This window comes from Mobula hypostoma, chromosome 11, assembly GCF_963921235.1.
Source record: "Mobula hypostoma chromosome 11, sMobHyp1.1, whole genome shotgun sequence".
Classification (NCBI taxonomy): domain Eukaryota; kingdom Metazoa; phylum Chordata; class Chondrichthyes; order Myliobatiformes; family Myliobatidae; genus Mobula; species Mobula hypostoma.
The window spans coordinates 53,349,135-53,364,535 of record NC_086107.1 but is presented as its reverse complement, the minus strand read 5'-3'; the positions used below and the strand labels follow the sequence as shown (position 1 = coordinate 53,364,535).

The 15,401-nt window shown below is 40.9% G+C and overlaps 1 protein-coding gene across 1 annotated transcript in view; it reads right to left on the bottom strand.

Moving 5' to 3' along the window:
• LOC134353468 (eosinophil peroxidase-like) overlaps positions 1-14,114 on the bottom strand; it is a 90,163-nt gene extending 76,049 nt beyond the window's left edge. The window contains exon 1 of the mRNA XM_063061473.1: positions 13,817-14,114. Coding sequence (XP_062917543.1) covers positions 13,817-14,114 — 298 coding nt within the window. The remainder of the gene's footprint in view (positions 1-13,816) is intronic.
• Positions 14,115-15,401: the final 1,287 nt, after the last annotated feature.

Genomic DNA, 15,401 nt, shown 5'->3' with positions numbered 1-15,401 from the left:
AAAGTTCCAACCATTTCTGCTATTTCCAGCTCACCTAAGGGTTGTTCTGTCTGATAAATCACGTAAATAGTTTAAATCCATTGATGAAGCTCATAAATTCCTTGAGGATCAACGTTCGATCTCAGCTGTCTAATAAATTTACTGTTTTTTCATGTCTGTATTCATCTGTTTATAAGTTAATAACCAGTTCGTAGATTTGGATTTTTAAAGTTTGAGGAATTTTGTCCTTGGTTTGATAATACTCGTACTTTGTTTTTGAGTATGGATATTTATCATGCTTTTATGTTAAAGTTCCTTTCTCTTTCTCTCTCTTCATTATTTCTATTATTTTCAATTGTTTATTTTTGAAAATAATTAAGAATCTGATTTGGTGATCGATTTTTTTCTTGAAATATTAATAAGATTGTATTCTGTTTCACTTTCTAATATCTTGCCTTTCAAAATGTTTTGCAAACGGCTGTTTTTTTTAAACATTTGTTTGGTGTTTTTTTATGGCATACTCTTCTCAAAGTTTTGACTGTGGGTGGTGTTTTGCATTCCTTTTTCATTGGAGACTTGCCTTCAAGAGAGATGGGTGTAGGGAAGTGTCTAGATAGCTTTCTAGCTTTCTATTGGCCAGTTTTAGGGCTTTTGTGAGTGGGGAATGGGGCTATTTTTTGTTTAGTTGTTTCCATCTGGGCTGATCCGAAACTACAAATATGTCTGAATTTTCATAACTTCCGGTTCCTCTCGAAACCTTTTTCCCTCTTCCTGATTCATGAGTTTCCTATGCAGTAAGGTTAACCCTTTACACACCATATGGTTTATTCAAGTACAATGGATAATATTATTAACTTTGTTTCATGGAATACGAATGGTTTGAATCATCTGATTAAACGGAAGAAGACTTTTAAAGTTTTTCACAGATTGAATGCCCAGATTATCTTTGCCCAGGAGACTCATGTAAGGAAGGAGGATAATCAGCATTTTTTTTAGGTTTTGGAAGGAATAAAAATTCCACTCTAATTCACAGGATAAGGTGAAAGGAGCCTCTATTTTTATAGATTCCTCGATTTCATTTGTTCACTATGAAACAACTTCAGACACGAATGGTAGATTTCTGTTAATTACTGATTTACTTTATAAGCAAAAAGTTGTTACGGTTAATATCTATGCACCAAATACTGATTATCCTGAATTCTTTAAGAATTTATTTACATCTCTTCCTAATTTAAATGAATTTTCGTTGATAATGGGTGGAGATTTTAACTGTTGCCTGAATCCCTCGATGGACAGGTCTGCGCCCAGTCAGGTACTTCCAAACAAATCCGCTATTTTTATCAATTCCATTTTAGTTGACTCTGGAATTTTAGAAGTTTGGAAGTTTTTATATCCTAACGATAAAGAGTTCTCATTCTTTTCTCATGTATATCATAATTACTCCAGAATTGATTACTTTTTCATTGACTCTCGATTAATTTTATCTGTTACTTCCTGTGAGTATGATGCCATTGCTGTCTCTGATCATGTGCCCCTGAAACTATCAATCAAGTTAACTGATGTAACTTTCAGAGCTAGACAATGGCGGTTCAATTCTACTCTGCTTCAGGACTCAAATTTTGTTAACTTTATTAAAGAACAGATTGTCTTTTTCTTCTCAATTAATTTTATGGAAGAAAATTCCAGTGGGATATTATGGGACAGTTTTAAAGTATATATCCATGCGCAAATTATTTCATATTCTGCTGGACTGAAAAAACAAATTAATAATGAAATATGTACATTGGCTGACAAGATTAAAAAAATTGATAAGAAAATATTCTTTTGCTCCTAATTTAGAGCTTTACAAAAAGAGAGTTGAACTTCAGATGCAACACAGTTTGTTATTAACATCCCCAATTGAAAATCAATTACTTAAATCTAAGAGTCAATTTTATATACATGGTGATAAATCGGGTGAATTACTGGCCAACCAATTAAAAGCTGCTTTGGCTAAATGTCAGATTATTAAAGTTCGTAAACAGGATGGTACTTTGACTGTTGATCACGATTAAATTAATAAATCTTTTCAAGAATTTTATACCTCTTTATACCAATCAGAATTTCCTGACAATTCTACCATAATGCATGAATTTTTAAGAAAATTGAATATTCTGAAATTACCACTTAATGGATGTTTAACATTAGATGCACCCATTATGGAAGAAAAAATAAAGAAAGCAATTGCTTTGATGAATTCTGGTAAAGCAATTGGCCTGAATGGGTATACAGTAGAATTTTAAAAATCTTTTTCAAGTCTACTTTCTCCTTGATTATGTAGAATTTTTAAGGATTGTAAAGTACCACAATCTTTTTATGAAGCATCTATTTCTTTAATTCCTAAAATAGGTAAAGACCTCACTGAATGTCCGTCATATAGACCTATATCATTGTTAAATGTGGACTCCAAAATTTTTTTCACAGTATTAGCAATTAGATTGGAAAATGTATTGCCACAAATTGTTTCTGACGACCAGACAGGATTTATTAAAAATCATTATTCGTATTTTAACGTTAGGAGGTTGATGAACATTGTATATACTTCTTCATCTAAAACTCCAGAATGTGTTATTTCACTTGACGCTGAGAAGGCACTTGATAGAGTTGAATGGGAATATTTACTTAACATCCTTGAGAAATTTAATTTTAGCCCAAAATTCATATCTTGGATTAAATTGATACATCATATACCTTCGGCTTCTGTACTTACTAATAATCAGCGATTCCCCTTCTTTAGGCTTTTTCGAGGTACTAGACAGGGCCCTTTACTATTTGATATTGCCTTGGAACCCTTGGCAATCGCTCTTCGTGATTCACCCAATATATTTGGCATTATTCGTGGGAATGAGACGCATAAGATATCATTATATGCAGATGACCTGTTACAATATATGTCTAATCCAGAGAAATCCATCCCTGCAGTAATATTTAAACGCAAACAACAGGAATTCTGCAGATGCTGGAAATTCAAGCAACATACATCAAAGTTGCTGGTGAACACAGCAGGCCAAGCAGCATCTATAGAAAGAGGTGCAGTCGACGTTTCAGGCCGAGACCCTTCGTCAGGACTAACTGAAGGAAGAGTGAGTAAGGGATTTGAAAGTTGGAGGGGGAGGGGGAGATCCAAAATGATAGGAGAAGACAGGAGGGGGAGGGATAGAGCCGAGAGCTGGACAGGTGATAGGCAAAAGGGGATACGAGAGGATCATGGGACAGGAGGTCCGGGAAGAAAGACAAGGGGGGGGGTGACCCAGAGGATGGGCAAGAGGTATATTCAGAGGGACAGAGGGAGAAAAAGGAGAGTGAGAGAAAGAATGTGTGCATAAAAATGAGTAACAGATGGGGTACGAGGGGGAGGTGGGGCCTTAGCGGAAGTTAGAGAAGTCGATGTTAATGCCATCAGGTTGGAGGCTACCCAGACGGAATATAAGGTTCAGACTGGGAGACCGCTTTGCTGAACATCTACGCTCTGTCCGCCAGAGAAGGCAGGATCTCCCAGTGGCCACACATTTTAATTCCACATCCCATTCCCATTCTGACATGTCTATCCACGGCCTCCTCTACTGTAAAGATGAAGCCACACTCAGGTTGGAGGAACAACACCTTATATTCCGTCTGGGTAGCCTCCAACCTGATGGCATGAACATCGACTTCTCTAACTTCCGCTAAGGCCCCACCTCCCCTTCGTACCCCATCTGTTACTCATTTTTATGCACACATTCTTTCTCTCACTCTCCTTTTTCTCCTTCTGTCCCTCTGAATATACCTCTTGCCCATCCTCTGGGTCACCCCCCCCTTGTCTTTCTTCCCGGACCTCCTGTCCCATGATCCTCTCGCATCCCCTTTTGCCTATCACCTGTCCAGCTCTCGGCTCTATCCCTCCCCCTCCTGTCTTCTCCTATCATTTTGGATCTCCCCCTCCCCCTCCAACTTTCAAATCCCTTACTCACTCTTCCTTCAGTTAGTCCTGACGAAGGGTCTCGGCTTGAAACGTCGACTGCACCTCTTCCTATAGATGCTGCTTGGCCTGCTGCGTTCACCAGCAACTTTGATGTATGTTGCCTGCAGTAATATTATTACTTGCTCAGTTTAGTAGTTTTTCTGGTTATAAATTGAATCTTAATAAGAGTGAGCTTTTTCCATTAAATATGTAAGTTCCAATCTATAGACAATCACCATTTAAACTGGTTACTGATTATTTTACTTATTTGGGTGTTAAAATTACTAAGAAGCATAAGGATCTATTTAGTTAACTTTTTACCCTTAATTGATCATGTTAAACAACTGCTTACTAAATGGTCCCCATTGTCCCTATCATTAATTGGTTGAATCAATACTATTAAGATGATTATTTTACCTAAGTTTCTGTATCTGTTTCAAGCGGTACCAATCTTCATCTCTAATTCCTTTTCTGATACTATTGATTCTAAAATTTCTTCATATATATGACAGAATAAAAATCCTGGATTAAGTAAAAAATATTTACAGAAATCAAAAAAGGATGGTAGTTTGGCATTGCCGAACTTTAGATTCTATTATTGGGCAACTAATATTCCATACCTAACGTTCTGGACACAAGATTTGGATGAAATTCAATGTCCACGATGGGTGAACCTCAAGTGTGAGTCTGTACAGGGGTTCTCATTAGCTTCTATTTCAGGGGCTTCGCTTCCCTTTGCACTTACTAAACTGAATAAACAAACGATTAATCCAATAATTAAACATACAATACGAATATGGTTTCAATTTTGTAAATATTTTGGATTAAATGAATTTATCCTATCAAGTCCTATTATATCCAATTTTTTCTTTCAACCATCCAGAACTGATCAAGCTTTTCTTTTATGGAAAACAAAGGGAATATTATGTTTTCGGGATTTAGTCATGGATAATTGTCTCATGTCCTTTGAACAGTTGTCTATTAAATATAATTTGCCTAGATCACATTTTTCTCAGATATTTACAGATCAGAAACTTTTTGAAGGTTATTTTACCTACTTTTCTGATATCACATCAAACTGAAATTACAAAAATTTTTTTAGGTTTAAACCCCATCAGAAGAGTTTAATAGCAATTGTTCATGGTTTAATTACAAAAATACTTTTAGGTGTTTCTGATAAAATTAAGAATGAATGGGAAAGAGAACTTCAGGTATCTTTACTCATAGACAAATGGGAGAAAATTCTCCAACTAGTTAACACTTCTTCAATTTGTACTAGACACATTTTGATACAATTTAAGGTGTTTCATAAGGCCCATATGTCTAAGGATAAGTTAGCTCGTTTTTATGGTCATTTTAATCCTGTCTGTGACAGATGTAATTCTGAAGTAGCTTCCTTGATGCATGTGTTCTGGTCTTGCCTTCTTTTGGAAAAATATTGGAAAGACATTTTTGATATTATTTCAGTAGTTTTATGTATTGATTTACAACCTCATCCTATCTCTGCAATTTTTGGATTACCAATGATAGACTTTAGTCATTTATCCCCTTCAGCTTGTCATTTGATTGCATTTGTTACATTAATAGCCAGAAAATCCGTTTTATTTAAGTGGAAAGATTCTAATCCCCCCACTACATTTCAATGGTTTTCCCAAACTATTACATGTCTACATTTGGAAAAAATTAGGAGTGGTACCACTAATCCTTCGGTTAAATTTGAAGAAACTTGGAGGCCATTTATTTATCATTTTCATATGATATAAGTTGATTTCTGAATCCTTTTTACTAACTTTTTCTTTGTGTATAGAGGAGCGGAGTTAATGACAAATAATGATCTTAACTGATGAAATGTGGCAGCTCGGTTTTTGTTTTGTTTTGTTTTGTTTTTTTTTAGTGTAGGGCATAAAGACTTGTTTTGAATTTTTTTCATGTTCAGTTATTAAGAGACTGGGAGGTTTAAATTAAATATGTTACTCGGAGTCTGTGTCTGTATACGTTAACAGTTATTAATGTAATCCCAATCTCTTTGTATCATTGTCATTGTTATGTTTATCAATTTGAAACTCAATAAAAAAGAAAGAAAGAAAACCTGACTTCAGTGGTTGGGAAGAAGTTGGAGTCCATTATTAAAGTTCAAAGTACACACATCACCATATACAACCATGAGTTTCGTTTCTTGCGGGCTTGAGTTTAGAGGAATGAGGGGGATCTCGTTGAACCTATTGAATATTGAACAGCCTCGATAGAGTGGATGTATGGAGTAGGGAGTTGGGATGGGTCTAACACTAGAGGGGATAGCCTCAGAATAGAGGGATGTCCATTTAAAGCAGAGATGAGGAGGAATTTCTTTAGCTAGAGGGTAGTCAATCTGTGGAATTCATCACCACAGATAGATGTGGAGGCCAAGTCATTGAGTATAATTATAGTGGGGGTTGATAGATTCTTGATTAGTCTAGGTATCAATGATTATGGGGAGAAAACAGGAAACGGGATTGAGAGGGGTAATAAATCAGCCATGATGGAATGGGGAACCAGACTTAATGGGCTAAATTGCCTAATTCTGCTCCTATGTCTTAAGGTTTTATGGTAATCTATTCTCTCAAATACCATCCATCTACATAAGGGTAATTTACATCACCTAATGAACCTACCATGTAGTTGGATGTGAGATGGAAACAGAACAGCTGCGAGGGGACATGCATTGATATATTTCCAAATTCGGATGGGTGTGATTTTAAGGGGAGTGTGCAGGTAACGCCTGAAGTTTCAGTCTTTCTTGGTGGTTGAGGCTCTAAATTTGAGAATACTGAAACTATCGAGAAACAAAAACAGAAATTTGTAAAATGTTGTTTTGCTCAAAATAGTAATATTTGGACAAAATAGCAGTAATATGAAATCAAGATAATACCTACAGTTTACTAGTATTTAAATGGAAAAATACACTGATGTGCAAAATAGTACATTAGAAATACTTGAGAATAAAATTTGTCAAGGACGTTACTTACTTCTAAGCCACATCCGATGAACTTAGGTTCAGGTTGAAAGGCTGGTGCACCAGCTGTTTGAAAGTCTTGTGGCTAAATCATAATTCTAAATCAAATCCAGGGACACAGAGATGAGAGAACAGCAAACGGGTCTAGATGAAAAACATAATCTGGTGCAGTGATTCCTAAGAGGGACGTTTATGTGTCCTAAGGATGTTAGGAAAGATAGAAGTTGTTGGGGGACATTCAAGATTCTTAGGGTGGGGGTAGAGTGGTAAGCAGCCCCTAACTTGAGGCACGAGACCCGACTGACCGTCAGTAGAGCAGGAACTTCCAAAAAAAAGGATGAGGCACTGGAACACAGGAAGAACCAAGGCACTGCCGGCAGTGAACACTCGTTAACTCAACACATCTGGACCTTAGCAATCTCACCTAACCTTACCAACCAAACAGACATTATTGGGGGTGTATAAATTAGCAACCAGGGTGCCCAACAGGTCCCCTTGGCTCATGGCACGGAATGAGTTCATGCAACTTTACAGTTGGTAAGTCAAGTCAAGTACATCCTCTCAACTTTCTCTACAGACTTACAGAAAACAGGCTGCGCAATTATACAGCGCAAGTTGGAACCAAACGGTGAAATCGAGCCAATCAGTGAACTAGCTGACCCCAAGGATTCCTCTTGAGGTGTTCAAAGTGACCTCAGTTTTATATGTGCGGTAAAGAACCATCTTTTGGGAGATGTGGCATATCTAGCCAATCTGTATGACAAAATAAATATTCTAAATATGAAACTGCAGGGTGAGAATTTCAATTTAATTCAGGAAAAATGTGTAGCATCCACTTTTATTGAGAAATTGGAAATATGAAAGCAAAACATTGAGAGAGGAATGTTTTCACAATTTCCCTGCCTGGAAAGTATGCCACTCTTTTTCATAGATGGTGATTTGAAAGGGTACTGCTTACTCCTGCAGACACTGAAGAACCTATTCAAGGATTTGTATGATCTGGAAGATCTGGAAATTCCAGACTGGGTAATTAACCCGTTTCTCTCAAGGTGGAAGAACGAGAAGAGAGCTTGCAAGAAGAAATTATTGAAATTCAGAATGATGAAGAAGAAAAATGCTTTTCAAAGATGTCGGCTTTTGTGGTATATGGCTGCACTATCATACGAAGTCTCCTGGTCTTTGGAGAAGAGCCAAACTGACTGCTCTTCATTGCATTTCCATCCTCCTACCTTGTTGAAAGCGGCTTCAGTGCAGTGATCCACATACTCACAAAAACAGAATCCACTTGGACATTATTACACATGGGGACTTAAGGCTTTTGCTGTCACAACTTGTACCAGACACTTCAACTCTTGCTAAAAACCGTCAAGCTCAAGGATCACATTGATATCGAAGCTGCTGTACAGCACAGAGATACTGTGTAAGCTAGGTTTAAAGACAAATAAAAATTTAAAACAATCATTTTTCTCATGTTAGCATATGGTAGACATGTTTTTACACTATGGGGGGGTGCTGGAACATATATTGTGCCTAGGAGGAGCGTTGGCAGGTATGATGGTGCTTTAAGAAGGCATTGGCAAGCATAGAGGTGCTTTAGAGGAGTGTTGGGCTACGAAATGTTGGGAAATACTGATTTAGAGCCAAGTATTCTAAATAACATGTATTTAAATATTTCCACATTTACACTTCTGATGAAAAACAACTGTGTGCGATTAGTACTGGGTGACATCACATTATTGGAGTATGTTCAGCTACAGATGACAATCACGATAACACGAGATTCTCTAACTGCTCAGATCTCATAGTCACTGCAATGATAAGGGCACATGTGAGTGTGTACTTTCAGCAGTACAGCGGCCTCTGATTGCCGTGCAATGTTCCGTTCTCGATCACCCATTCCAACAATATTTCCCTCCCAGGGGAAAAGTAACCTCCTTCACTCCTCTCTCTCATTGTGGCCCTTCTATATTTTACTACACCTTCTCCCCCTACTCTGGGCCCCTAATCTTGCCCTCTCCTCAGTTTGTTCCCCATTCTGAGCACCAATCCATGTCCTTTCCATAATTTGCTCCTGTCTTTCCCTTATTTTGTTCACTTGTTAATGCCCTCTTCCCCTTTGTTAGGTTTTCTGTTATGTTATCAGTGACCCCATCCTGTTTGTACCCCTCTCTTCTCTCCCCACCCCCGATCCTGATCCCATGTTCGTGTGGTCCTGCTTTGCTCCTGTATCAACCCCATTTAGATCTTCGCTGCTCCATACTGATCTCCTGTCGTATAACCCTTTGCTCATATCTCTCTCTCTCCTTCATGAGTGTTGCATGTGTTAATGTTTTCTGAATTTGTGTGACAAATGTGCAGTTAGAACTGAATGAACCATCTGCATATGTTGTTGCAGCTGTCTGTGCTTCTCCGTATATTCTGTATTGTTTAGGTTCAAATGATGACACACGCACATACATAACAAATTGGCGATGAAGACTGAAGTCAAAAATAAGGATAAAACAATGAAGAAGATGAACTAAGATAAAGCAAAACCTTTGATTCTGTCAGAGAAGGAGAATGAATACTTCATGATATGAAGTATTGCAATCTCTTTTTTAACTCTGTCTGTCTGTAAGTACAGAGAGAGAGAGAGAGAGAGAGAGAGAGAGACACTGGGAAAATCTTCATTGATGGCTATAGACGCAATTTATACAAAACCTTGTTGACAGCCTTTTCTACTACAAACGGTCCCACGTAGTGCAGAGCCAATTTGTGGCTCTTAACTTTCAGGGGAAGATTCCTTGATGCCTACCAGACCTCTCCTGGCTTGAATAGCCTGACCTGTCAGCCGAGCAGAGAAGCCCTGGTTCGTCTCCAGGTGTGCTTTTAGCGCTGGATCAACTGTTCAGCAGCAAGAACTCCTACATCAATCTCCTGGTCCGGGAAGAGTAGTGGCTGGAATCCTTTTTGGCTTTCAAAGGGTTACATACTCATGGAGGATGACTGGAGGTTGTGGGCGATCTCTGCCCAAACCATTCAGGAGCTCCAGGCAGTGGGATTGGAAGAGGCAAGACAGCACAGGGTTGTCTCCAACTCCTGGTTCACTCTCTCAGTCTGGCCATTGGATTGGGGTGGAAACCAGAAGAGAGGCTGGCCGTGGCTCCTATAAGAGAGCAGAGACATAGAAACATAGAAAATAGGTGCAGGAGTAGGCCATTCGGCCCTTCGAGCCTGCACCGCCATTCAGTACGATCATGTCTGATCATCCAACTCACAACCCTGCACCTGCCTTCTCTCCATACCCCCTGATCCCTTTAGTCACAAGGGCCTTATCTAACTCCCTCTTACATATAGCCAATGAACTGGCCTCAACTGTTTCCTGTGGCAGAGGATTCCACAGATTCACCACTCTCTGTGTGAAGAAGTTTTTCCTCATCTCGGTCCTAAAAGGCTTCCCCTTTATCCTCAAACTGTGACCCCTCGTTCTGGACTTCCCCAACATCGGGAACAATCTTCCTACATCTAGCCTGTCTAATCCCTTTAGAATTTTATACGTTTCAATAAGATCCCCCCTCAATCTTCTAAATTCCAGAGAGTATAAGCCTACCTGATCCAATCTTTCATCATATGAAAGTCCTGCCATCCCAGGAATCAATCTGGTGAACCTTCTTTGTACTCCCTCTATGGCAAGAATGTCTTTCCTCAGATTAGGGGACCAAAACTGCACACAATACTCCAGGTGTGGTCTCACCAAGGCCTTGTACAACTGCAGTAGTACCTCCCTGCTCCTGTACTTGAATCCTCTTGCTATGAATGCCAGCATACCATTCGCCTTTTTCACCTCCTGCTGTACCTGCATGCCCACTTTCAATGACTAGTGTAATGACACCCAGGTCTCATTGCACCTCCCCTTTTCCTAATCAGCCACCATTCAGATAATAATCTGTTTTCCTGTTCTTGCCACCAAAGTGGATAACCTCACATTTATCCACATTAAATTGCATCTGCCATGAATTTACTCACTCACCTAACCCATCCAAGTCACCCTGCATCCTCTTAGCATCCTCCTCACAGCTAACACTGCTGCCCAGCTTTGTGTCATCTGCAAACTTGGAGATGCTACATTTAATTCCCTCGTCTAAGTCATTAATATATATTGTAGACAACTGGGGTCCCAGCACTGAGCCTTGCAGTACCCTACTCGTCACTGCCTGCCATTCTGAAAAGGTTCCGTTTATTCCCACTCTTTGCTTCCTGTCTGCCAACCAATTCTCTATCCACATCAATACCATACCCCCAATACCATGTGCTTTAAGTTTGCACACTAATCTCCTGTGTGGAACCTTGTCAAAAGCCTTTTGAAAATCCAAATATACCACATCCACTGGTTCTCCTCTATCCACACTACTATTTACATCCTCAAAACATTCTATGAGATTCGTCAGACATGATTTTCCTTTCACAAATCCATGCTGACTTCGTCTGATGATTTCACCACTTTCAAAATGTGCTGTTATCACATCTTTGATAACTGACTCTAGCAGTTTCTCCACCACCGATGTTAGGCTAACCGGTCTATAATTCCCCGGTTTCTTTCTCCCTCCTTTTTTAAAAAGTGGGGTTACATTAGCCACCCTCCAATCCTCAGGAACGAATCCAGAATCTAAAGAGTTTTGAAAAATTATCACTAATGCATCCACTATTTCTTGGGCTACTTCCTTAAGCACTCTGGGATGCAGAACATCTGGCCCGGGGGATTTATCTGCCTTCAATCCTTTCAATTTACCTAACACCACTTCCCTACTAATATGTATTTCCCTCAGTTCCTCCATCTCACTAGACCCTCGGTCCCCTACTATTTCCAGAAGATTAATTATGTCCTCCTTAGTGAAGACAGAACCAAAGTAGTTATTCAATTGGTCTGCCATGTCCTTGTTCCCCATGATCAATTCACCTGTTTCTGACTGTAAGGGACATACATTTATCTTAACTAATCTTTTTCTTTTCACATGTCTATAAAAGCTTTTACAGTCAGTTTTTATGTTCCCTGCCAGTTTTCTCTCATAACCTTTTTTTCCCTTTCCTAATTAAGCCCTTTGTCCTTCTCTGCTGAACTCTGAATTTCTCCCAGTCCTCCAGGTGAGCCGCTTTTTCTGGCTAATTTGTATGCTTCTTCTTTGGAATTGATAGCATCCCTAATTTCCCCTGTCAGCCACTGATGCACTACCTTCCCTGGTTTATTCTTTTGCCAAACTGGGATGAACAATTGTTGCAGTTCATCCATGCGATCTTTAAATGCTTGCCATTGCATATCCACCATCAACCCTTTAAGTATCATTTGCCAGTCTATCTCAGCTAATTCACGTCTCATACCTTCAAAGTTACCCTTCTTTAAGTTCAGAACCTTTGTTACTGAATTAACTATGTCACTCTCCATCTTAATGAAGAATTCCACCATATTATGGTCACTGTTACCCAAAGGGCCTTGCACGACAAGATTGCTAACTAACCCTTCCTCATTGCTCAAAACCCAGTCCAGAATGGCCTGCTCTCTAGTTGGTTCCTCGACATGTTGGTTCAGAAAACTATCCCGCATACGTTCCAAGAAATCCTTTAGATTGAGGGTACTCCAGTGATAAAATCCACCGAGAGTGTAGGACCAGAAGGGGTGAACATAACAGATCTACAGGATGCTGGCATGACATCTTGTTCTGAGTGGGACAGGCAGATACAAAGTCATGGACATCCTGGGATACATAGATGGCCACCAAAATTGTCTTTATAAACTCCTGGATTCATTGAATTCCTGGATGTCCAGTCAGATGAGAGGAGTGAGCTGATTCCAACACTTTGGAATGCACTGTAGCAGGGACAAACAGCCAGTTGGGAAGTCCCCCAGATGGGCTTGGATCCGACTGTTGGGCAGCCTTCACCTCTGCCTCAATTCCCCAGATCATTGGAGCAGCGATACATGAGCAAGGAAGAATGGGCTCTGGATCGGCACTGTCCTCAGATCCGAACTTCTGGGAGAGTACATTGGCTTTGGTATTCTTGCTGCCAGGATGAAATTGAACTGTGTGAAGAAGAGAACCCACTGGGCCTGACAAGAGTTGAGTCTCTTTGCATCTGAATATAGGAGAGGTTCTTGTGATCAGTCCAAACCAAGAAAGGATGTTCTGCCCCCTCCAGCCAGTGTCGCCATTCCTCCAGGACTTCCTTGACAGCCAGAAGTTTCTGGTTCCCAACATTGTAATTTCCTCTTGGCCAGAGTCAATCGATGGGAAAGAAAGGCACAAGGGTGCAGCCGGCTATCCGCAGAAGAGTGCTGAGAGTGGACAGCTCCAGTGCCAACATTGGATGCATCCACCTCGACAATGAATGGCTGTGATGGGTCTGGGTGTTGCAGCAGTGGGTCAGTGGTGAAACGTCGCTTTAGCTCAGAAAATATTTGGTCAGCACCGTCCATCCAATGGAATGCGACTGAGGTCCTCCTGCTGAGTGCATTTATGGGAGCTGTGATAGAGCTGAAATTCCGGATGACGTAGCGATAATAGTTTGCAAACCCCTATGAAGTGCTGTACCTGTTTGACTGTAGATGGTTTGGGCCACTTTGCAACAGCCTGAAATTTACTAGGGTCCATTTTGAACACTGGATGTATATAGCGCAAAAACTACACCTGGTCTTTATGAAACTCACACCTCTTGGGCTTGGTGTACAAGTTGTTTTCGAGGAACCACCTGAGAACCCTCCAGATATCCTGGATGTGTTCCCATGAGAGCGAGAATAGATAAGGATTGTCATCTGAATACACAGACACAAATTGGTTCAACGTGTCCCTGAGCACATCATTAACTAAGGAAAACAGCAGGGGCATTGGACAGACCAGAGGGCATCTCTAGGTACTCAAGGTGGCCATTAGAGCTATTGAAAGCTATCTTCCACTCATCCCCTTCTCTTATGCAAACCAGGTTGCAAACATTGCGCAGATTGATTTTGGGAAACATGGTTGCTCCCTGGAGATACTCAAACACAGACGCCAGCAGGGGAAGAGGGTAACGGTTCTTCATAGTGATGTTGTTGAGGGGCTGATAATCAATGCAGGGATGGAGCTTGCTATCTTCCTCGTTCACAAAGAAGAAGCCTGTTTCTGCCGGAAAGGTTGGCAGATGGATAAACTCCATGGCCAATGCTTCCGTGAATTTATTCCTCCTTTGCCACCACTTCAGGATGAGAGAGGGAAAAGAGCTAGCCCCATGGAGGACTAGTGCCGGGCAGGAGGTCTATGGCACAGTTGTATGGCCAGTGTGGGAGTTAGGGAGGTGGCTGTCCTTTCACTGAAGACCTCAAGGAGATCAGCATATTCAGCCAGAATTCCAGACAGGTCCACATCCTTAGCTGACACAGGAGGGGATTCATGGAATGGAGCTTGAGCTGGACCCACTCTTGGAGTACCTTCAGAGACCAATCGATCCATGGGTTATGTCGGGATAACCAGGGGAGATCAAGTACCAGTGGCAGATTAGGTGAATCAACCAGATAGAAAGAGATTTCTTCACTATGGTTGCCTTTGAGCACCAGTTGGAGGGGTTGGGTGGAAAGGTGGATCTGGCCGGTGCCTAGAGGTCAACCATCTGGCGCCCTGACTTTGATCTTTTCTTTTAATTCCCAAGTCGGAACTCCCCGTCTTTGAGCTAGGGAGATGTTCATGAGATTCCTGGCTGCACTGGCATTGATAAATGCCTTAAGTTCATGGGTCTGAGATCTCCATGACAAGGAAGCTGCGAGCATTACAGAATTAGGGGAAGCTGACTGAAGAGAGAACTGATCCGTCAGGATTCCCCACCCTGCTGATGGGTATTCTCTTTTACTGGCTGCTTGGGACATGCCACCTGGAAGCGTCCTGGATCACCACAATAGAGGCAGGAACCTGTTCTCCTGTGCTGCTCTTATTCCTTCTGAGACAGGTGCATGCGCCCCACTTGCATAGGCTCCTCCATGGGCTGGCTGCTGGGTGTGAGGGAGGGAGAGAGGGCGAGGAAAGACAGCGACCAGACGGTGCGTGGGAAGCTTGAAACATTCTTGCACCACCTAGTTACCTAATTGTCAACCCGAGTAGTCAGATTAATCAGGTGATCCAGACTGTCCTGCTCATCATGGACAGTTTCTCATTCCAGACCCCTGCGTTCAGTCCATGCTGGAAGGCAGTGATGAGAGATCTCTCATTCCGACTTGTCTCTACTGCAAATGTGTGGAATTTGACTGCATAGGCTCTCACCATTGCTCTGTGGGCAACCTCCTGATCCCATACTAGAAGGTCAAAAACCCTCCTTAACTCTGCCACGAAATGTCGGAACGACTGGACTGTGGGGTATCCTTGCTCCCATAAAGTGTTGAACAGGCTGAGTGGATGTCCATCTAGGACATTGACCATGTATGCTAGTTTTCACGCATCATCGCCAAAGTGACCG